The following is a 23665-nucleotide window of genomic DNA, read 5'->3' on the forward strand; positions in this document are numbered from 1 at the left end:
ATAGAAATCCTGAATTAGGATCAGACAGACTGCACAGATGTATTTTATCTCCCAAAAACCAGCTGAAGTTCAAGATGCATCCATATCCAGCTTTCTAAAGAATATTTTACACTACCTTTCCCCAGTCTTCATTCACAGGAAGCTATCAGGCATCTGTAACAAGCTGGCACCAAAACACACAAAGATAAAGAGAATGCAGTCCCTTGAGTGACAGAATAACATTGCTCTTGCACAGTTTCCCTTCCCTTGTCTGTTTCCTTCACCTTTGTCAGAAAGGCCTTTTTTTTTTTACCTTGTTGCCGAAGGGTCATAATGACCACAGAAGTAAAACCACATTAAAGCATCTCAGGACTTCCATTGTAGAATTTCTCATCTACAGCAAACTTCAACAGCCAGTACTTCTAAAAAGCATGAATAAAAGGTATTACAGCTGAACCCATCTAAGTTACTTACACATCCTCAAACACATGAATTAGAGTAGATAAGACTTCCAGATCATAGATTAAGAATTACTGCAACCCAAGTAGCAAACTACGGACTATGGCAGAACTTGGAAGGTGCCAACTTTTCTTGGCTTGTGTATGCTTTTGTCCATCGAGTATTTTGCATTTATTTTAACTGGCAAAAAGCGTGTTTTCCTACAGAGGACTGATGAAGGAAGTGGGGTAATAGCACTATCCGATGGGAAATATGGGTGTTTTATGTAAAAAACAAAGATTGCATCACCTGCTGATTGGATCAAAAAACAGGTGTGCTTCATCCTGCATATATTCCCCATGTTAAAAGGAGCTTTGTTTTGAAATCTTTCCTTCTGTTTGTTTCTTTAAATGACAAAGTTCTGCACACATTTTTTTTCTCTTTCTCCAAGACACGAAGACTAACATCACACATTATTTTTTCTGAACCAGTGCACCATACATTATTTCAATTAAAAAGTTTAGAAATGACCCCTCACACTAGAAAAACTCAACACTTATTTTAACACCTAGTATGTCTGTAGTTTGAGTTACCTCTCCTTTTGTCTGTATGTAAAGGATTTTTGCAAAAAGACATCTTAAAAAATCAATACTTAAATATTCTCCCAGGATGATCAAAACAGAGAGATAACCTTATAAAATGAAAGTCTCCTTATAAAACACATAGGAAACAATGACATTTACAGTTAGCAATGAAGGGAAAAAATACTTCAGCGCTCTTAATGTATTGGGCCTCATTTTTAAACACCACTTTTCATGTAAGAATTTACTCTAAATCGCTGAGCTCATGAAGCTACGTACCAGACACAAACAGAAGAGTACTTTGAACACCCTTACTTCACTTATTCCTTGGCAAACAGAACAGAAATCTGGCAGGGCTTACCGGGGGTAGAATGACAGCTCAGATCTAAGATGCTTCACAATCACTAAGAAAAGTCTGACCAAATTTGACTGAATTCATAGTTATGAAGAAAATTCCATAGCATACTCTTAGAGACCTCTCCTCTACAAACACGGCAGTCCTTTAGCTCTCCAGTTGTTCCAGTTAATAGCCTGCTTAAAGTATGGCTAACTAGGTTTCCTGAACTTACACGGTCAAAAAAGAAGATTAAAATTACTCCCTTTTCCTGCTGCTTTTTACTAACAATAAAAATAAACAAAATATTTACATAAACATTTAATAAATAATTAATAAATATTTACTTGTAATAATTATTTAATAAATATTTACTTGTACTGTTATATAAATATAGACATACACACAGTTTTAAAGAGTGAGCACAGGGGCATGCATGTGTATGCACAAGTGCACATACTTGAGGTTTTCACTTTGAGACCAGACACAGGAGGTACACACATGAATCCAAGCAGCACTAGCAAGACAGAATGAAGGAGTTAAAATCCAGCAGACCTGAAATTCATCTTATTATCAATAAGCTACTGAGATATCAGAAACTCCTGTGAACTAATTTGTGCTTGCCAGTGTTCAGAAGACCACAAAGTCATGCAGCCAGGCACCACAATGCACCGCAATGATCATGTGTAATTCTTATTTCAAGGGATCTTGAACTAACCTGATGTCACTAAATTCTATACATTTGAAACGAAAGCTATATTTAAAATATTTTTCCTGAAACAACTCCCAGAATTTAAGAAAATAATCCCAATTTGAAGTTGGAAATACAGATAAATGGGGTGCATGTAACCAGGTTCCTGCTCCATGTGTGAGACCAACGCACTTGTTAGCGCAGTAATACCTAAGACAAAGCACAGTTTACAAGCACCCTTACAACTTGCACATTTTACTTCCTTGCCATTCTTAAAATCATGGAATTAATAGAGGTAAAAAGTCATGCAGAGACTGCAAAATCAAGAATACAGCTTTTCTCACTAAATGCATAACGTCCACTACTCAGAAATGGGATTCGCAGGAACTCTTCAGCTTCAAAAAGCAAGTATAACTCTAAGGCAACTTTTCCAGCAAAATCCTACAAAAATGAATTTATAAAACATTTGTACACGCAATGAAGTTTTTATAATCCAACACTACTCTATGACAAAGGATCCATTAAAACTTGCCACCTGAAACACATGACAAATCACTAAAATGCAGTAACATTATATATACAGACTGTACATGCAGGCATAGGACGTGCATCTTCTAGGATAAAATGCTTCCATACCCATGCTGTGAAAGGAAAGCGTGCTAGAGAGGAAAAAAAAGCAATATAAAGGACTTGTGGGACACTGAAAATTCTAACAGTACCAGGTAGCACTTCCAGGGAATTTGGTGCTTCTGATGAAAGCAGGCCAAGAAACAGCCACTAGCAATGATACTTCACATGGTTATTAAAAAGAAGCTTCTGAATCAAAGTCATCTAGACAGTACTTCCTTATACAAAAACATTAGGTTCAAGAAAGATGCTCTGAAAGCCCAGAACCGAAATTCCATTTTGTCCTGCAATCCCCTCTGTAAGATCACAAACGTCAAAGCCAGAACTCTCAGCAGCAATTGCTCGCTTCGGAGCTGTCGCTCAGCTGTCCCTGTGACGACAACAAACCCCTCTGCTCCCCTGGAGAAGATAACGGGAATTTTAATTACTGCCATTCATTCTGCTGACACCTCGAGTAAGACAAAGTTCTCCTCTAAAGAAGTACAGATACCGATTTAAGATTTCAAGAAGAAGACGAGTTTTCCCTCAAACATCTTTATATTTTTTTTCCACATTTATATTTAACGCTTGCTATTTACCAACTACATTTGTGAATATGGGTTATAAGATGGCCATTGGAACTCTCTCCACGTAAGTGCAGAGCGAGTTTTGCAAGTCACCTCAGTGGGGAATCTCAGATATTTGTCAGGGACTAACTTAGCCAAGTATCATCCCGGAGAGTTTACTGCAAAAACCTGTAGGCAAAGCTGCAGAAGTGGTTTCTCATCTCTTTCCCAGCTGCTCCCAACAGCATACAAGATTTTAGTCTTGGAGAAAAATAAAGACAATGTTCTTTTAAGTGACTGGGTTTTGGTTTTGTTTAAATACTATTCTGCATGCTGTTTTGAGAAAAATAATCATGTTTCTGATCCCGTAGATTCTTAAACATTGCAAGGCCATTCATTAGTCACAGTATGCAGAAACGAGCCTGGGGATCAGAAAATATTTTCAGTTCCCTGATAAAAATGCATGAGGGGATAAAAAGAGGAGCACTTGGTGGTAATTCTTCCTGATGCTACTACAATACACAGACCACAGGAGTTATTTAGTTTAACCACACAGCAATGTTTTTCTCCAGCGAGCTGGCAAATGGATACAGCTTGATAATCTCATAGTTTGCCCTTAGTTATAGCACATTTGGAACATCAGGTTGGATCACTGAGCAAAGAGATCATTCCTCTTTTGATACTCATCCACCATCAAATGTCATATGGGAAAATGTGAAAAAAGAAACTCATGCAATAGAAGAATATATACATTAAAATCCAAAATGGCAGAAAAATTGTATTTGGATAGATTTCAGAGTAATCTCTTTGCTTAGAAATTTTATCGTAGACAAATAAGGGATATGAATCAATTGGAAATGCAGTTAGATTTCCCAGCCACAACAACAAAAACTTCTTCCCTTTAATATTAAGGATGCTGGCTTATGGCACAAGAAAAAAATGGACCACTAGGCATGGAAGTTTAGGTAATGCAAATAAATTCATACAGAATGTACGTATCAATAATACAATTGGATTCTTTACAGAATATGTGAATAGATGACACCTTAAATCCCATGCTTGAACAAATAAAATACAAAAGTAAGTTCAGAGAAGAATAAGGCACAATGAATGAGAATGATCTCAAATGTCCCAGGACATGAAGCTTAAATGAAAACTTTGAGTGTGGATTACCGCCATCATGATGAACTGCAACACACACACACACACACACACACACACACTGAAGGAAAGTACTTCAGAAGTATTTCAGAAGCCTCAGATCTCTCTAGAGCTAGCATCTCAACAACTTCTGTGCAGGAAGTGATCTAAACCACTAAAAGAAGAGGCACAGGTGGAAAAAAGCACAGTGCATGCTGAATGGTCTACTGCTGCTACATGTAGTACTTAATAATTTCCAGTCTCGGCATTTAATTTCTACAAATTGGATTTCTACTCACCTGAAATTCTTGATCAAGGACATCATGTCTACTGTCATCCAGTATTCTCCAAGGATACTTAATGAAGTAGAAAGGACTCAATCCAGTAGAAAGGACAAAGAGTAGACTTGACTACTCTCAGAAAACACAAACCTATTTTTCTGCTAAAATTGTCCTTCTATGTAGAGTTAGTGTTTAATTACTTATTATTATTAGGCCAAGAAATGGTAGTGAGTCAAAGCCCTTTATTTCTGCATATATTTCCAAATCATGACCAAACAATCCTGAGCGCTGACTGCCTTCCTGAAATGCACATTTAACAAAGGCAAGTTGTGACACAAGTTTATCCATGCAATTTAAAGGCTTCTACAGGAAGAATGTTCTAAATCAGTACACATACACAAACTCTGCCATGTATGCTGGTTAAAAAGAAAATCATATAAATAAAAATCTATAGCACTAACAACCTGTATTTACTCTGTTTAAACCACCATGCTATAGAAATTAATGGTCAAAAGCTGTAGAGTCTTTATCACAAACATTGATTTAAATCAAATTCCCTACAGAGACCAAATGACTCTGGGGTACTAATGGGATTATTTAATTCAGTATCTTGAATCCAGACTGGGCTGGTAAGGACAGTAAATCACTAGCATATAGCACCTGGATAGAGGGTTTTATGAAATATTAATGTAATCAATCCTTACCACAAAAGCCTCCAGTGATACAAGTTGCCAGCATCACTTGAGAAATCCAAGCCTTTTTAAGAAGTGTCAGAATTTGCTATTTATCTAACAGCTGATCACTCATAGCACGCCCTATTAGGAAGAAATACATGGATGCACAAGTTACTTGTGTTATGCGAAACCAAATCTGCTAGATGTAGGACATTTCACTTCAACAACGGGTAAGATTTTCTAGCCTAACAGATAAACAAAGATCAGAATTCAAGATGAAAAATCCACATTGTGATACTGGCATTAGAGCTATCTGTAGCCATTAGAGTGGTAATAAAAGCAATGAGATTTATGCACATATGTATCATAGCTGTATTTTCCTGTTGATACTACAATTTGTTCCTGTTTAAGGCTTAACCAGCAGCATCACAAGCCAGGTGAGAAACTGGTGCTCTTAGTTCCAGTGAGATTTACTATACCTTTAACTAACTGAAAATGAAGCATTCCCGAAAGCCACATCTGAAATAGAGGAGTAACTATTCCATCCTGCCAACTCTTCCATCCTACCAACTCTTAATTATTAGCTTAAATCATTCTAAACATTTTGCTGGCTATCTTCAGCACCTGGGCTTCCATTTTAATCATATATTGGCTACATAACACACAGATGGTGTAAGAAGAACGATTTTGTTACTGCAACCTTCAGCTCTCCTGTGCACCAGGAAACAGAGCTCATCTGTTAGCAACAGTAAATTCTCTTTGTGCTCTGCCTCACTTTTATGTCAGATTCTTTGAATTTTAAAGTTTACTTTTTTTTTGGATAAAAGTACAAAGTGATGGAAGCTAGTATCAACTACCAATACGTATTCATAATATTAAACTAAAAACATAAGCCAGCAAGGGATTTTAATTCAAAAGCCCTTATGTTTGGCAATCCATCCAATCGTATAAATGCTGCAATTTGTACTAAGTACAGAAGACGAAACTTCTGTGGTGTCAGAAAGCAAAACACTAGTTTTACTACTGAAAAGGTGCAATGTCTTAAAAACAACAGCTTCCAGATACCAGTGATATTAATATTAACCAGGCTACCTACTACTAGCCCAAGGGTTACGGAAACTATTTCAATGATTACCTGGTATTCCAGAAAGATCTTAATAAGAACTTCCAAATTCACAAACATCGGGATCGGTTATACAAGGCAAAGAGTATATTTGAGCAAATTACAAATACTCGATTTAAAAGGGTGCAAAATTTCAGCATGAGTTACAATTTTGGTTAAAGTAAGTTCCAAGTTAAAATTATAACCAGGTCTTTCAAAGTAGCAAACAGAAAAGTGCCACATTTTTAAGGTGAGTTCTATACTTAGTATATCTCATATTTACAGGAAGAATTATTCACTTATTTACACCACAAAATTATTTGCCTCAAACATTTATTCAGACATACTATTTGTTTCCCTTTTTTTCCTGTAGAAGTCCTTTTTGCCTATACATTCGCAATAAACTGTAGTTAAAAAAAATCCTTTTCTTGTTACTAATCGAATAAAACAAACAAACAAACAAAAAGAAATCCTCAGGGAGTTAACCTGAAGATCCTCTCAGTAAGAGAGCTCCTAGTGATTGACCGGATGACCACATGGACATTTACTGTCAGATTAAACTTCCATGTATTTTCATATACTAGCACTGCAACTTAGAGATCCTTACGGGCAGTAAACAAGACTACACAATCTTTGAAACATACTTTAACTTTGCAAAGCACCAGTGCCCTGCACGTACGTTACATGGGATATTTTCTGAAAATATTAATTCAAGGCCATGCTGCAGCTTTACAGACATCTGATACAAGGACTGCAAAGACACCCAGTCTTAAAGGTGTCTCCTATTTCACTTTCTGCCCTTTCTTTATAAAAGAAAACTTCCTCAGATCCTGCATACGTGAGAATTACCCATACAAGAACACAGCAAGATGTGCAAATGATGAACCTGAGCCCTATCATGATGACTTTGAATTCAGAATAAATCAACAGCAGAAAGGAAGCAACAGATGCTATTTGGAAGCAAATGATGATGTTTCAAAAACAACGGCCTTAGTACTAAGGGCATAGCTTGGACATCCAGCTTTTAAAGATGGATACTGTCAGGTGCAGAATTCAGAGCATCAGATCTTAACAGCATGGTCCCAGGTACATTTTTTTTTTTAAGGAAAGGCTGGGCAGTAGTATATTAATAGCTTTACACTGTCCAGAAGGGGAAGCTTGCTTTGAAAACTAACTCAACCTTCTGAGCTGTGTTTCTGAACTCGAATCACAAACCCCTGCACAATACACAGTGACGCCAGCTGGGCTCCAGTCAAAGCTGCCAATATTTCGTCAGGTTGTTAATGAAGTACATCAACATGTATGGCCGGGATCCAAGGCATGTCCTAACACTTACAGATCTCCACTTCCATATTAAACTGGGCTTAACACGCTCTGTGTGATGCAATGAGAAGCTGAATAAACTGTCAAGAAAAACAAACAACACGTGGGTATGCACAACTGGAAAAACAACCAGTAAGATGCAATAGTTTAAAAATAACACAGCAGAGAATGAATTCATGTATTAGAACTATACTTCCTTGGTTTAAAAAAAAAAAAAAAGAAGAGAAAAATAGCAGCACTTAACAGGACTAACTAGCAGGGCAATAGCATTACTTCAAACACTTGGCAGTTCCTGGCCCATCCAGGACTGATGTAGCAAAGAAAAGCTGCCACTTATGACATATCTGTAAGGCTTCTAACTTCTGGAAATTCCCAGTCATAATACAAAAAACAGAGGTTATGGGGGTATGCTTGTGAACTTGGAGAAACCGCGCTCAACCTAGGTTTAAGGTGAATACAGAAGGATGCCATACCAAGAATAATTTAATGGATGCTAATATTGGTAAACTACATACTGCAATGATTTGAAAGAAACTTCCTATGTAAACTACCCAAACTTACTACCTGCAAACATCCAACAGCTTAGGCTTCAGGAAAATTTGGGTTTAAAACTTGGAAAATTATGACATTTAAGCAACTGAGGTTTTGTGAACAGCTTGTGCTTAAAAAGAAGGGGCTTGTCTCTAGGAGCTTTTAGCATCTGAAATACAGCAAACCATGACCCAGCGGGGTGAGAGTGGGCAGAAAAAACAGAGAGAGAAAGCACAATGGAGTGAAATTAAGGGCCATGGTGCATAGCAATAGAAAAGTTTACATTAGCAAATCCACTGCAGATTTGTCTAATGTTTTCAGCACATGGAAATAAGGCAGACCTGACAGACAGACGCAATAAATCCATAAAAGAAAAACATTCTGCCAGTGAAGGAAAACAAAAGACTCTCAGTAGGTATTAATAGATCAGGACTGCTTTTCGTCAATTTGAACAATTCTTAATTGTGAACCAAGATTTTAGGATTACAAGTTGACACAGGCCACATACTGAATATTCTGCATTTTACAAGATTTATTATTCACCTATGGTAACACAATGAAGGGAGAAAATAAATCTGCTTGTAAGCTTTCCACATGATTTTCTTTGTGGTCGGAATCTGAACAACAACTTGACTACATCTTTCCTCAACCAAAAGCAACACCAAAATCGTTACCACTCTTCAGACATCACACAGCAACTCACACCAGCCAGAGATAAAGCAGAGGGGTACCTAGCCAACACAACTGAACATCATTCTCATTAAAGTCCAGTTGACCTGCAAAATAATATACATTCATTTCTCTAATCCATGTACACCCACGGACTCTTTTCAATAGTGTGAGCAACTTGCCATGGAGAAACCCTTGAGAAAAAATGTTTCTAGATCTCTGACATCACCTGGAGCCCATCTTTCCTTGCATCATGCCAACAGAAATCAGAGGCAGAATTAAAAGACTTCGCAATTACAGGCAATGCTCTAACATTGTCTTCTATTTTCCTTCAGGCATCTTTTCAAGCAATGGAACAGACAGGCTGTAAGAAAATGAAGGGAAACACTCTAGCTTTTACCTGTAAGGGGAGAGGAGGAGGGAAAGGAAATCAGTAAAAAAACAAATCTGGCTGAGAAAGACAAAAGATAATTAACTTTTCAGAACAGTAATAAGTGAATAATTACTCTTACACACCGAGAATTACAAGTACCATAAACTATGGCATATTTCAAGTCTAGAAGTCTTACCTACCCAACAGCAGACAAATGTAAAAATCATTTTTACTACAGCCCCATTTGAATAGACTTAAACAGAGGGAGTAACCTGGCAAGAAACCAGAGTAGGGACAGAGCTAATGACATGTCTTTAAAGCAAGGAAGACAAGCTTGAACTTGATGCAGTATAACAGGAGAGCCAAGAAACGGATTTTCTAAAATGGGTGATGCAGTTAAAGCAGTAGGTAAAATGTGGATTACTTACATGGGAATAAGGAGAAGAGGGTAGGGAGGAAGTGCTGTAGAGCACTGAGAAGCTACAATCACCCAGCAGTGATCAGGCGTCTACCAGGAGGCTCTGTAAATCCTTCGGAAACAGGGACACAACTTCAGGAAAGGAAGGGGCAGCAATGTGTGGGCAAGGTTGGAATTTGGGGCGTAAAAGAGAACAGGAGGGATGATTTACCCCATCAAAAGGCAGTGATAGACACAGGGAATACACAACTAACATCACGAATGTCACAGCAAGCAAAACATAATAGTAAAGCACCCAAGAGTTTCCAAGGAAAGAGGACTAATGCAGAGAGCTGTCTGTAAATGACGGGTCTTAATTTCTGACAGAAGTCTGTTTTTTCACTTGGGGCAAGTCATATCTCAGACAGACGTACTGGGGAAGCAGGAACAACCTTGGGCACGATTATGTACTGCCTGGCACCTCCCCACATGAGGTCACACTCTCAGCCATCACAATCCTCCCCACTACCATGGCGCGTCTTCAGCAGATTATTATTCCTTACCTAAAGTTATGAATAAATGAAACCACTGAGAGCTGAAAAACCTGATGTAAATTTTAAAAACGTTAGCGGCATCGGTATTATCTGCATTGCAGTCCTCTGTTCGGTGTACTGAGGCATTTGCACATTTGCATGTCAACAGGACTGACCGTCTGTTTCAAGTGTCTTTAATTTAAGATGGCTCTCCTCAGCGCACGAGAAAGCGGTAGGCTATTTTTGAAAAAAAATCTAAAAACGGAATGCGTAAGTATCCATTTATTGAGTGCTCAAATTTACACTTATTTTCTGCAGGAAAATGTCCTCCAAATGAATTGCAGGACTCACAAAACTGGATTAACAATGTCATATATCATATACCTGTCAAAATAACAGCATAGAAAGTGAGACTAAATATAAGCTACACCTTATTTGAATAGATACTATCTGTATTTAACAATTTGTTATAATTCAAATATTAGCTGGCACTTATTAAAATTTAAACACAAATCACTACATTGGTTAAAATGTTCCTATGGTTAATTACTTTAAAAATAACACATTTAAGCTACTGCAATGTCCTCGTTTCTGATTTAATAAGAAGCTTTGAATTTGCACAAAGAAGAAACTTGCAAATTTATGCCTTAGAAATTTTCTACCAGTGCTTCAACTCCAAACCAAATTGCAACCAAATCCTACACTTCACATTTCACTAACAACCAACTGGAGTGCTGCACGAACCAGGACTTTTCAAGGACCGTCTTTTAAATTGTATGCTTATTACAAGTCAACGTCTCCTTTATTTGTACTGGAAAGAAGGGTCATTTCTCTCCGGATTCAGTTTCTAAAACACACTCAATGTTAGTTTCAATATTTATGTTCAAAAACAATGTATTAAGAGCATAAACTCTCAGCTTTGTAGGATGGCTCTTTGATGTTCATTTTGTTGCATAAGGACCTCTGAACACATCACGTAAATCTCAGAAAAGCTCATGGCACATCCCTGTAAGGTTTTCTAAGGGATCCAAGAGGTATCCAGGCAGTTTCACCTCTAAGAGAAGTAATCACAGTGTAACTCCTGGGAAGCGTGCTATTGAAGTGAGAACTGTAATTCCTTAGCTCAGTTCTGTAAGTAGATTAGTCAACTGCTGAGATACAAATGTTAATGGAAAGAAGAGAAGAACTGGACAGAATTCGGAACAACCAGTATTGTTCAGAAGAACAAGGTGGTGTATGTTTGCACCGACAGAGAAATTTTCAATTTTTTTTTCAAGAAAGAAACTGCCTTTTCACGCTGAAATCCCCAGAATAATGAAAATACAAAATATTACATCAGAATCTCAAGACATTTTTTTTACACTAGATTTTTTTTTTATACTGAAGGATATGCTAGAAGATAGCTGTTAGAAGAAAAAGTAACACAGAACTTGTTGTAACTGGTTCTGCTGGCCAAATATCAATGTCATTAGAAGAATTACCATTACAGTTCTGTGCACAAGAGCCTGAAATACCAGATATCACAAAATAAATACAAAGAAATATTCAAAGTTTCAGTAAGAATTAATTCAGAGAGTAAGAATTAAAATCAGAGCTATTACGTTGAATCATATGCAGTTTACACTCTTGCCTTCTTCTGAGGAGGCTAACAGATAGCATTATTATAATGCTCCCATTTTTCTTCAGAGTTCCTCTTTTCTGACAGAATGATTTATAATGAATTGTTGCAATCTGCAACCGCATTCATCTGATTACACCCTTACCACCAAGTGTAACCGGAGCCGTGCTAGGAATGTGGAAAGAGACTTGAGGAGCCAGAAAGTAACGTGGGTTAAGCAAGTGACATGCATGTCTACAGAAGGCAGTATCCAGTACATTTCAAGAGAGGTGAAACCAGCAGCCTTCCACTGCAAACAGTCTTGCAAGTGCCCAGTTCAACACTGTTACAGCATCGAGACCCTTGCAGTTTCCAAATCTGTCCTGTAGATCACAAGGGAGCCACATTTGGGATCACTGACCTACCGGCCACTTGCAAGGAGCTGGGGGTTTTCATTTCCCATTGAGATCTGACAGCAGAGGGGAGATTAAAAGAAGTGAATAAAATACACTAGGGGGAAAAAACGGGGAGCAGGAGATGAAGAAGAGAGAAGAGACTTCCCATAACAAAGACATTTTATACGAAAAACATTCTTACCTAGCAGTACTTTTCAAAGGAAGCACTTGAAAGTCGTACAGAAACTGCAGCCCGTACCTTAATCAACATCTCCTACTCCCAGTTTTGTGCTTGTATCTCCTGGACAAAAGTTAGAGGTGGTGATCTTGCAACCTGCCACGTCTTTAACAGTTTTCCTACTATTTTGTCTTCTCAGAGAGCAGCCTGTACTTAAGATTTATTCCCTGCAAGCAAAACTCTTTTTCAAGTTCAATCTTGCTTAATGAGTTACTTTTTATTACGTGAAGCTTTTTAATGTGTTGTTTGTTCTGTCAAGCCCAAGTAACTGCTGACATTCTAATCATGGGGCTCCTTGGAATTTTTTTTTGGTTTGGTTTGGTGTGATTTGTTTAAAAGCAATCTTTATATTTGCCTGCAAAGCAACTATATAATATTAAAACCATTTTAATATAGAAATAGCCTGCCTGCATTTTAAATATTGTAGAGGGTAAAATATATAAAACTTTCTTCTTCATAGTTTATTAGCTCTCAAATATGAATTTAACCTATTCTTTTTTGACATAAATGAGATAGCTAGTGTGAGCAGCACCAGCTTTCTTCATCAGTTCTTTCCAAGTCCCGACAAAGGATTATCTATCTAAAAAGCAGACACCCATCTCCCTCTCTCCAGTATGAAAGCTACTGTTACTGCAGGCATATATAAAATCAAATTCTATGGGGAAACAGCTTCTACTGCCAGCTAGAATGTAGCACACCATGTTCTTGCATTTATTTTGTCAATAACTTTGCCCTCCCCTTTCAACTCCTGTTCCTCCTACAGGGAAAGGGAATGGCTCTGCACAAACAAAGAACAAAAAATACAGGAAGTTTTGCTTAACTGATTTAATTATTCCAAGAAAATGCAACTGTAAATTCTGGTCATATGCATGTATACTTCCAAATATTCAGAACAGTTGCATTAAATAGTTACCCAGGAGCTTGGTTCATGCTACCAAGCAAGCAAATATTTTAATATAATTTTTGTCCTCCACTTTATTCTTGATTGCTCTTTGCCTGACCTCATTATTTCTTAGAGATTTTAGTTCCACTAAGCTTGTCAGATTATGCTATAAAGGAAGCTCAGTAATTGCTTTGTTTCTTTAAAAGCAATGGCTTTCTCCTAAGACTCAGCAACACAGAGGAATAAATCTTGATCACCTCCATCTAACATAGAGCAGTAAGAAATATCTTCTGTTAAATTTAAGGACTTGATGCTAATTAAATACCAACATTTGAAATGGACAGTGGCTTCTTCCTCAAAGAAAAAGCAGCAGATTCATGCAGCAACATCTCTTTCCCTTTCCACAGTTGAGCGCTGTCAGGTTGTTGCTTAGTTTCAATTACAACTGCTTACCTAGGACATCGCTATGACTGGCTGGGACCTGCAACACTGCATTTTGAATCGACTGCACGGATGCAATTGACTCATCTTCAAGTCACAAAATTTCAAGTTTTCCTTCTCCTCACTGAACAGCCATCTTATACTGATTTATTTATTCAGTATAACAGCACGTTTGACTCAAGGAAGTCTTGACAGGAACAGCACCCTGTTCCTGTGAATAGGGTTTCCAGCACGTTCCCTAGAAGACAAAATTCCAGCATTACAAAGGGCTGCAGAAGGCTCTGATATTAGTTAGGCCAAAGGACTATGCCAGACCTAACAAACCGTCAAAAATGTTTTGCTGCTTTGCATGTAGCTACTGAAAACAGTAAGCTCTCCATGTGATGCAGAACAAACATGTCTTGTCCTCTATGCGTTTGTGTCAGAAACAAGCAGATTCTGTCTGAAGAGGAACTTTGCTAAGAGCATCAGTCCTCCAGCCCAGCTCCAGTTACCTTCCAGCAACAGCAGCGTTTGCTCCACCGCTGAGACAGGGTTGCGTTTGCATTAGCTCACTTCTCCACATGAGGACAGCTATGTAACTCCTCCTACTCAAAAAAACACCTTCTCTACTCAAAATTATTTTTGAACGCGTCTTTTTTTGAGGCCAACACAAAAATCATGATCATTTTGCAGGGGATTCTCTTGGCAAACATGGCTAGGACACTAGATCTCTTCCTTTTCTCTTTGCCTAAGGAAAACCTCATAAGGCTACCACCAAGGATATCTTCTGGCAGCTTAGAGCAATGAGAAATAGCAAATGTTCTTACAGCAAATGCCTCTTGCCTTGCCCGGGTAACTGGGAGAAAGACACGAGCGTAGTCTTTGCAAGTCCTGCCAGAGAGAACTTTGTTCTTAATCTCTACCGATTAAGCTTCATGTAAAATCGAAGAGCGATAACCATATTTTCAAAGACTATTTTTTGAATAGGCTCAGTGCTGTCCTATATGAAATATGACACAAAACTAGCATTACAACAGCAAGCAGCTGCAAAAATGCAAGCTGCCTGTCCGGTGCCACCCCGGCTGCCACAAGCAGGCCGTATGCTGCACCGCCCATGTTTAGCGCTGTGCCCTGGGGAACGTTTAAAGTTTAACCACCAATACTAACATTGCACTTGCTGCTACTTTTCTTAAGCTACAGGAATCGTAGATGGTAATATTTTCTTTGTAATATTTCTATATTAAACAGCAAATCTATAAAGAAAGATCAGTTACTTGCGGAAGTTTTTCAGTCACACAGAACGTTTTCTATAGCTACTGTCCAGATCAGCTCTCTTATGTTGTGCTATGAAAGAATCAAGAAGAAATTTGTTAAACTCAACATAAATGCTATTCTTTTTTTTTTCTTCCTAAACACGGAAATGTTCTTCAGAAATCCCAGTTCTGTACTGCACGGGTATCAAAGGCAAGTTACGATATGGCTCAGGAACGCAGTCACCTGGACGAGCGCCTCAGTTACGCGGTTCCATAACTGAGAGCCAGCCCACAGACCCAGCCACGCCGAGTGACCTCGGGGGCCGACTGCACCTTGGTCACCTCCAAGATGGAGTATGAACAATGCTACACGCAAACGTTACAAAAGCACACATTAACAAAATGCTGATTGCACGCTTCTCCAAAATAGGCTGGCATCAATACTTCAGACCACATCCACGTAAGTATCATACCAATACTGTTACTCCGTATGTGCAACAGAAAACGTAATTCCAAACACCTCTAGAAAACGAAGCTTGTCTACACAAAAGACAAAGTTTCATGAAGACAGAGCTTCTCCAGACCTCTGCTGAAGACTTTGGAACCACCAATTTCCCGCAATCCCAGATGCAAGCCACATCCGATTAACACGACTCCGCCAACGTACAAACTTCACATAACGTATACTAATCAACCCCGCTCCAGACTGATCATAAAGCATTGACGGTAAACAGTAGCCTAGCCGCTGATTAATTTTACTGGAAAAACTTCACTCACCAGAATATAACCACTAGCAGAGAATACAAATCCTAATTCAGCCCTCTCTCCGCAAAGCATATTGTGCCCCAGTCGGAAAGGGCCATGTGTTACTGTGCTGAAGGAATATTCTGCACCTGAGCACAAGCTCTAAAATGACTGCAGAAACACTAATTTGACATAGCTGGAGCTGTCAAGTTAGCCATGGTTGTATGATATGTAAAGAAACTGTCTTTGTAGGTACCAGAACAAAAGTAAACTTGCAAGGTTGGAATAACCTAGCGATGAAAACAAATAAATCCATGCAATTCTACATACATAAAACAGGATTTAATCATCTATGTTGCATATCACAGAAATTATCTGAACATTATTAAATGCAAGCTTCATTGAAATGCAGAACAACTATTTAAAAACCACGTAAGAAAGAGGGAGGAGTGAATTAAAAAGCAAAAATGCAGGTAAACAACAGGGAGCCAAAAGTTCAGTAGCTTCAATTTCTGTCTTTTCGCGACGGAGAGGTGAGGAGTCGGAACTCACTTCCAAGCCCCTCCTTCTGTCCTGAAGGTAACTGTGGAAACCAAGGAGCTGGGTGGTAGGCTACGCTCATTTTGATCCTATGGAGCAGGAATGAAAATGCAAGTACTTGACTGAGCATCTAACGTATTTCTGGGAAAAGCAGGCTTTTACAGCAGCTGCCATTTACTGAATGCCTGTTTCTAGCTTATTCATGCCTATTAACATAAAAAGGAAAAGACAAAAAAAAACAAAAAGGAAGAAAAAGGCTAGACTTCAGCATCCTCCATAGTTAGGCCAAAGAACAGCAGCCACGAGCAATCATTGTAGTTGACCTTAAATGGCTAACTCTGGTTTCAATAAAACCCTACTGGTACCTTTGACCAGACAACCTAGTAGTGCTACAAGGAAATAAATAAGCAAGTGAGCGCAGGACTTTATTTCAAGAAACGCACAGAAAGGTGGTTAAATGAACAATATGCAGAACTACTATTGTTTCTACTCACAAATGACTCTTTATCATTCCAGCCTCACAAAACTAACCCACACATATTCTACAGTTTACAAAGATTATTTGCCAGGTACAGTCTCTGCATATGAACATGTTAATAATTAACTTATTCTCTTACCCTACTCTTCAAATGCATTACAGAAAGATGAGTAATAGAACAAAACTCCTGTTCCGACTCAGATTTTCCCCTCCCTCTGTTATTGTTGCAGCATGAGAGGCAGGACTTCAGATTTAGACACAATAAACAGAGACCACATTCCATTATTAAGGTGTGCCAGAAACCCGAGACCTCCCAGCCAAAGAAGTATTGTAACACATTCCCTCTAATTATTATGCAACATTACAGTCTTCCACGGCAGGCACGGCAATTTCACGGTTAGAATCCAGCCCGTTCTCTCGAAGGCTGTTCTCTAGCACTCTTGGCAGGAAAGGTTTTTCATAAAACAGGACTGCTGAATCAAAAAGATAAAGCAGCAAGAACCCTGCATGGTTAAGCTTTATCGTAACACTGGCATTTAGCACCTTTCCACACGTGCATATATTTTGTGAATTGCCGTCTTAAAAGCACAATGACAGCTAAGTACTCTGTTTATTCACTTTACACAATTCTTCATGAAAATACTTAAAATGATTCGTGTTTTCTAGAAATCTGCGTAATTTCTGATTCTCAGCAATGTAGATACCCAGTTCCTAGCAAATGACTGAGAAATCAGAATACATAAGTCACTTTCAAAATCTCCAAGGTTACAACTTAATTCTCCCAGTCAGAAAAACTCACAAAACATTTAGTACATTTAGAAATAAAAAATATTGGCTTTAAATAAATGCCATCCTAGTTAAAAAGTCCAGCACAAAGCACTTAAAAATGCATTTATATTTTTCATCATCTTATTTGTCTGTTTTCTTTTTTTCAGACAGCAAACAAATGGAAGCACAAATCTCTTGATAATCTGCTACAGCTCCATATGCCAGAGCATTAAAAAATGAAATGTAACACGCGACATACCTGCATGACACCTGGTAGAATGGATATCCTGGTGGAGGAAGAGAGTTTGAAAACCCAGACTGACTCGACATTGCCTTCGGGTATTGTATCCACTTAATTTGCTTCTGTATTCCACATGTTAATGCCTTACCAAAAAACCACACGTGCTCGTATCCATCTGTACATTTGTCCAAAGCTAACTAAAGAGAAACCAAACGCACGTTCGAAGGTTTGAGAATTCTGCCTGCATATCAAACTGCTTCCTCAGTAGTGCAATTCCTCCGAGCCAACACCCTCATGACATCACGTACTACCAAACCACACACACGCAACTGCCTCAGCGCAGCGAGGGCAGCCGCTCTTCTGCCTTGGCTGGGCGCAGGACCCCGCACCGCATTCCCCCGGCACGCGCGGTGCCTCGCCGGCTGGAGCCAGGCAGCAACCTGGCGGCTCAGGCAGCAGCCCTGCACTGGCAGGCGGCCAGCAGGCAGCACAACTTAGTGCCACTGCCGCAAATCCCTCTATCAGCTAATGAGGATCGGGACTGCAGGTGAAGCACGACTGTAGCCCGGACAAGAATTTCCTTGAAAATGCAGGAGATCTGTGACCTTCAGCTCGGTGACAAGGATTTCCTTCACGATTTTCAGTTAAATGTACAATGCATCCTATTGTTTTCTAAGTGACATCAGCCTGCATTTCTGCACTTCACAGGAGTCAGGAAAATCACATTGAGCTTCCCCCTGCTAATAAAGGACAATACCATGAGCCCCTCGACCACGGGAAGGCAGGAGGGAAGGCAGGGAGCTGGGATGTTAAACCACATTACTTAAGCTACTGAATACAGAAATAAAATTCTGTGCCTGCATTCCTCTAGTGTTTTACCACAGTTCAAATCAAAAAAATATCAAAAGCAAGATTTCTTTTGATATACAGTACAACGCTAAGTGACATGAAAGTTTATTTTGCGCATGACTTCCTCAGGAAGGGAAAAGACAATTAACAAGCAGGAAGACGTGAGGAGCCACGGCAGCCTAGTGCACGGCTAATGTCAAATAGAATTAAATGATTACTTACCTGCACAACTCTCGGAGCAAAGAAGGCATACAGTGCCCTCACATGAAGACTTGCTTACTTTTGGCAAAACATTATATAGGACGGATTTAAAATGTGTTTTGTTATCTGTACTAAGCACACTGGAGAACATTAAAAAGGGGAATTTAATACATCCACACCATGACACATTATTTACATTCTGTCTCTCAGTCTTGGAAAACAACCGAACCAGTTTCACTTGGTTTATTACCAGTTTCCAATAAATATCTCAGTCGTTAGGAAAATGGTGCAAAAATTTGTCACCATTCTAGGTAACTTCTAAAGTCTGACACAGAGGAATGGGAACTTGTTCTCCTACCCTAAATGTACCTGAAAATTTAAAGTAAATCTGATCTCAGTGAAACATTCAGTTTCTTGTTGATGTAACTCCACTATTTTCACAGGGTTTGAACAGCACTGTGACGTTTTCATTGCTAACCAGTACTTGTCAAGGTGTAAAAAAGGGGGCTTTACTTTTGCAACATGGTATCCGCGTTTCACATAGCAGTAAAACAGTAGGGGAAAGACACCAACAACAATCAAAGACTGCAGAACAAGGACTTGGGCCTCAAGAAGTTGGGAGTGCTGATTAATAAGCCCTGCACACTCACACACACAGCTCAATCAAGTGACTGACCCGACACCAGCCACCACACAGGAACGACAAGCCATTCTGCACAATAAACGCAACACGCGCTTGCACACGGGTGAATGTTCAGACACCACAGGTCACTGCGTAAGGCAGCAATTCCTCAAGTCCAATCAAAACGCCAGAATGACACAAACGGAGCAAGGTTTGCCCGGAGAAGTAACTTTTTATTAGCCTACCCGATACGTTTGGAAAAACAAACAGGCTGCTGGGCACATCATTTTGCAGAAGTTTTTATGCCTCTCCTGACTCTAAAGAAAAAGCTAGAAAAAGCAAGTCGAGCACAAACAACGGCATGATATCAGCTGAGCTTTTACAAATAGGTTAGAAAACCAGCTATTATAAATATAATCTCTCCCTTGTACAGCACGGAGCAGCAATTCCAAAAACCACCACTCTCAAAAACCACACAAGAACAAAAAATTGTACATGAGTGCAAGAGGAAAACTTCCTTCTGAAAACTGGCCCAGCCACGCTTCCCTGGGAGGACGAGTATGGCCCGCTGCCACCAAGACACCTTGCTGCCACCAAGACACCCTGCTGCACCGCTGTGCAGGGGCACCACCAGCTGCCCCGTCCTGAAGTGCTTCATTTTCTCTCTTCTCCATTCATTCGGCGCCTGCTTAGCAGCAGTAATGCCAGCATTAACACATTCATCCAATAATTCTCATCTCAGAATAGCTTTTGGTAGCGCCAAGCAGGATTTGGGGGGAACCATTTCCTTTGCCAGCTGACAAGCACGGTAACATCAAGCCAGCACATCCCAGGCTCCTGAACAAGGATCTGCCTCCGACTTGCTACGCCATTTTGCAGAAGTCACTCAGCCACTTAATGCCTGGCTTATCCACATAATAAGGAAAATACTCGCTGACAGCAGAGGAATGATGGGAGGCTACATTTTTTTGTAATTAAGTATTGAAATCCCTTGATTAAAGTTTTATGAAGGGATAATACAGCTGTTGTATTTGAGGGAAAAGATGCGTGGGAATATTCGGAATAGAGGTTTCTTTTTGTCTCCTCCTCCTAGCTCTAACACAACAGAAGCGTTATAGGGCTGAGATTTCCGTTTAAATATAAAAGCCATTTAAATTTTAAAATGTGGTAGAACCTACTGAGATTTTAAACAGCTGGACAGCATTAAGCAGCATTTAAACATGGGAATATTTGAGATCACAATAGACAGGCAAAAACTGAATTGAAGGTGATCTTTACAGGAGCAGAATCCTGCATTTGTAAGCATCACACAGTGGCTGGTGATTCCCCAGCGATCGGCGACTGGGAAACAGGAAGGGAATGTGTGGCACAAGAGGGAGAAGGGAGGGGGGATGAGAAAAACTGGTAAAGACCACAGGGAAAACCTCCAGACAGTGATACCCACAATTACCAAGTGCCCCTTTCGCTTCTTGGCACGTGCAGCTGGATTACGGCTGGAACCCATCTCCACTTGCCAGCCACCAGCAGCACTAAGGCGGCAAATGGGTTCCCTTCCAAACACAGGCCTCTTCAGCTGCATTTTGCTTCCAGGTTTCAGTGCCAGCAAACGAACTCTTTAAAAACCCAACACATTAGGATTGTTTGGTAGAACGTGCCATGTAGTACATAGGACTTTGCTGGAACAAAATTAAACAAGGAAACTGAGTTTGAGGTGCCAGCTTTGTGTGCTCCCGAATTTACAATGACCTTAGCAGTGAACAGGAACTGACCCGTTACAGCATTTAATGCTGCTAGGTGAAAATGTATGCAATGCAAGAACTGAGGTGTAACTGCACTTTAAAAAGCAGGGACAGTCTGAAAGACAGGAGGAGAACAAGTACTCAATTTAAAAAAAAAGAAAAACACATTAAAAAGGTCGTGACTGGTTTCTGGTACTTCAGACAAATGACATTCTTGGTAAGCTGACAAAATTATTGTAATTTGAAAAGGCAGATTGAAGGAGAAACTGAAGCTAACCTCATTACTGGAATCTAAATTAACTTCATAAAATCTAGATCAGAAGCTTCATCAAATCTCGACACATTGCACACAGTTATGTGGCGATATATCAAAATGCATATAAAATGGTAGTATTTGTAAAAAAGCTGAATGAAGTGCCATGCAGAAATTATTGTAATGTCAATACCATAAATCAGTAATTTACCCCCATACAAAATGTTTTATTCAATATTTTCCCCATCTGATAAGAAATATATTGCAGACACTAAAACAGAAGAAAAAATTTAAAGGAAATGTAGGAAAATCCCTTACACAGAGTTTGAAAATACAAAAACCCTTACAAAGAAAATATTACAAAGATATCTGATATAATGAATGGTACTTAAAAGACATAATGGATTTTTTTTCCCTTTCTATACAAAGCACAGTGATAGGGAAACATTCAACAACACTGCAGAATAGCAAATTCAAAACTGATGAAGGACACTATGGCCAAAAACTCCAAACTCATCCAGAAACAGACTAATTGGGTATTTACATAGAAAAGAAAACTAGCCAGAAGTGGTAACAGAAAAACCACTGGAAGGAAGGAAAGAGGACTTGAACACCACCAGAACTTGAGAGAAAATGTCAACCTCAAAGCACTACCTGATCTAGTTGCTGACAGATGACTTTCTCTCTTCCCTGAGGCAGACCAGTGGGTTCAGTGATAATGCAGCTCTGGACTCCTAACTTCTTGTTGAAATAACTCAACTAAAGGTATTTTCAGCCCAGTTTCCTAAGAACACTGAAGGGATCCTTGCCGCACGAGGAGGTGCAGAATAGGCAGGCTTCTTGCTGCTTTCAGGTAGGTCACCCCATGAAAAATAAAGAAAAGCGAGCAACCTCTGTAAGACAACAGGCAGCATACAAAGTGTTCATATTCAGGCTTCAATTAAACCGGGTTCTTCGAAGCAAAAGACACATCCACCGTCCTCCACCTCTCCTCCCTGCCTTCCAGTCTCTCAGGTGCCCTGTTTAGTTGCCCTCCCACCACCTCACACCTCCGTTTACCTTTCGGTAGCTTTCCATTCCTCCAGCCCCCATGGACTATTTCCATCATGCCGTCTCCTGTTAGGGCAGCTTTCTGACCATACATGTGGTTCTGCCCCGGAAGCCTATTTACAAGCTTCTTCAGCTCGGCAGTCCCTTTGTCCAGCCTGGAGACGGATGCCTGCTGTCTGTCCTCAGCCTCCAGCAGCTTTGCATCACTCCCAGCAAAATTTTTATGTCAACATCCAGACGTCAAAGAGCAAGCAACAGCTGACTGAACAACTACGTGGTCTTCACAAAGAAACGGGAGCTTTCCCCTTGATTTCTCCATATACTCCCTGTCCATATACTGCCATTCTCTGAAGTATGTCTAGCGATCATGACACAGAACTGACTCAGTAGGCAAAATTCGTAAGAAAAACAAAAATCTCCTCTTAGTTTCTCAAGCTTGTCTGTTTCTCGTTGGTATTTAGAAGGAAGCACTGAGTGGAAAGCCGCTTTCTCAAACTGGAACACAACCTTGGCATCTCTCATGACATAAAAATAAGTGAAATCTCCTTTAGAAGGAGCCTTAGATTTGCAGCCGACCCCATGTTAGCCATTGAAAGGCTAGAGAGATCAAATGAAAAAGTACTGAAGAAAATGAGAGATTTACTCTCTCCTTGGCACGAGATGAACACTCCACTGCCTGCGCCCAAATACTAGCACAGAAACAACACACAAGTTTGAAGAGTCCCCAAACACCATGCAGTCCTCCGTCACCTATCCCCATAAGCCCATCTTCGCTCGCCCCAGCCAGCAGCAGAGGAGCCCAGCCCAGCACCAGCCACAGCACACAGCTGAGCTGATGGAAGGAAGGGATGCTCACACTTTTTTTTCCTTACGTACACTTTAAAGAGGGAAAAATGTGTTCCCAAACATTTTCTAGATGTGAGAGCCTGGAGCAGTTACGCAGGGCTCAGCTTTCAGCTGCCTCTGCACCACTCACATTGCTGAGAATCACAGAACCACAGAATCATTAAGGTTGGAAAAGACCTCCAAGATCATCTGGTCCAACCATCACCATACTACTAATGTCACTAAAACCATGTCCCTAAGGACAAGGCAGGCTGCCAACGCACTCCTCTCTGCGACCACGCCGCCTGGTGTAAGAGGTGGAATTCCATAAAGCAGGACTAAAGAGGA

At 39.7% G+C, this 23665-nt stretch overlaps 1 protein-coding gene across 19 annotated transcripts in view; it reads right to left on the reverse strand.

Annotated features, from left to right (window-relative positions):
• Nucleotides 1-23665, reverse strand: part of PLEKHA7 (pleckstrin homology domain containing A7) — a 149422-nt gene that overhangs the window by 78047 nt on the left and 47710 nt on the right. For 2 of the 19 annotated variants that reach the window (XM_080595765.1, XM_080595779.1), the window contains exon 1: nucleotides 17797-19318. The exons of 12 other annotated variants lie outside the window; for them this stretch is intronic. In XM_080595765.1, coding sequence (XP_080451891.1) covers nucleotides 17797-17867 — 71 coding nt within the window. In that variant the 5' untranslated portion in view covers nucleotides 17868-19318. Of the gene's footprint in view, nucleotides 1-12412; nucleotides 13918-17796; nucleotides 19319-23665 lie in introns of those variants that run through there. 5 more of the 19 variants (XM_080595767.1, XM_080595761.1, XM_080595768.1 and 2 more) reach the window with 4 other exon arrangements.

The sequence above is a fragment of the Anser brachyrhynchus genome (assembly GCF_964034855.1).
Source record: "Anser brachyrhynchus genome assembly, chromosome: 5".
NCBI classification, from domain to species: Eukaryota; Metazoa; Chordata; class Aves; order Anseriformes; family Anatidae; genus Anser; species Anser brachyrhynchus.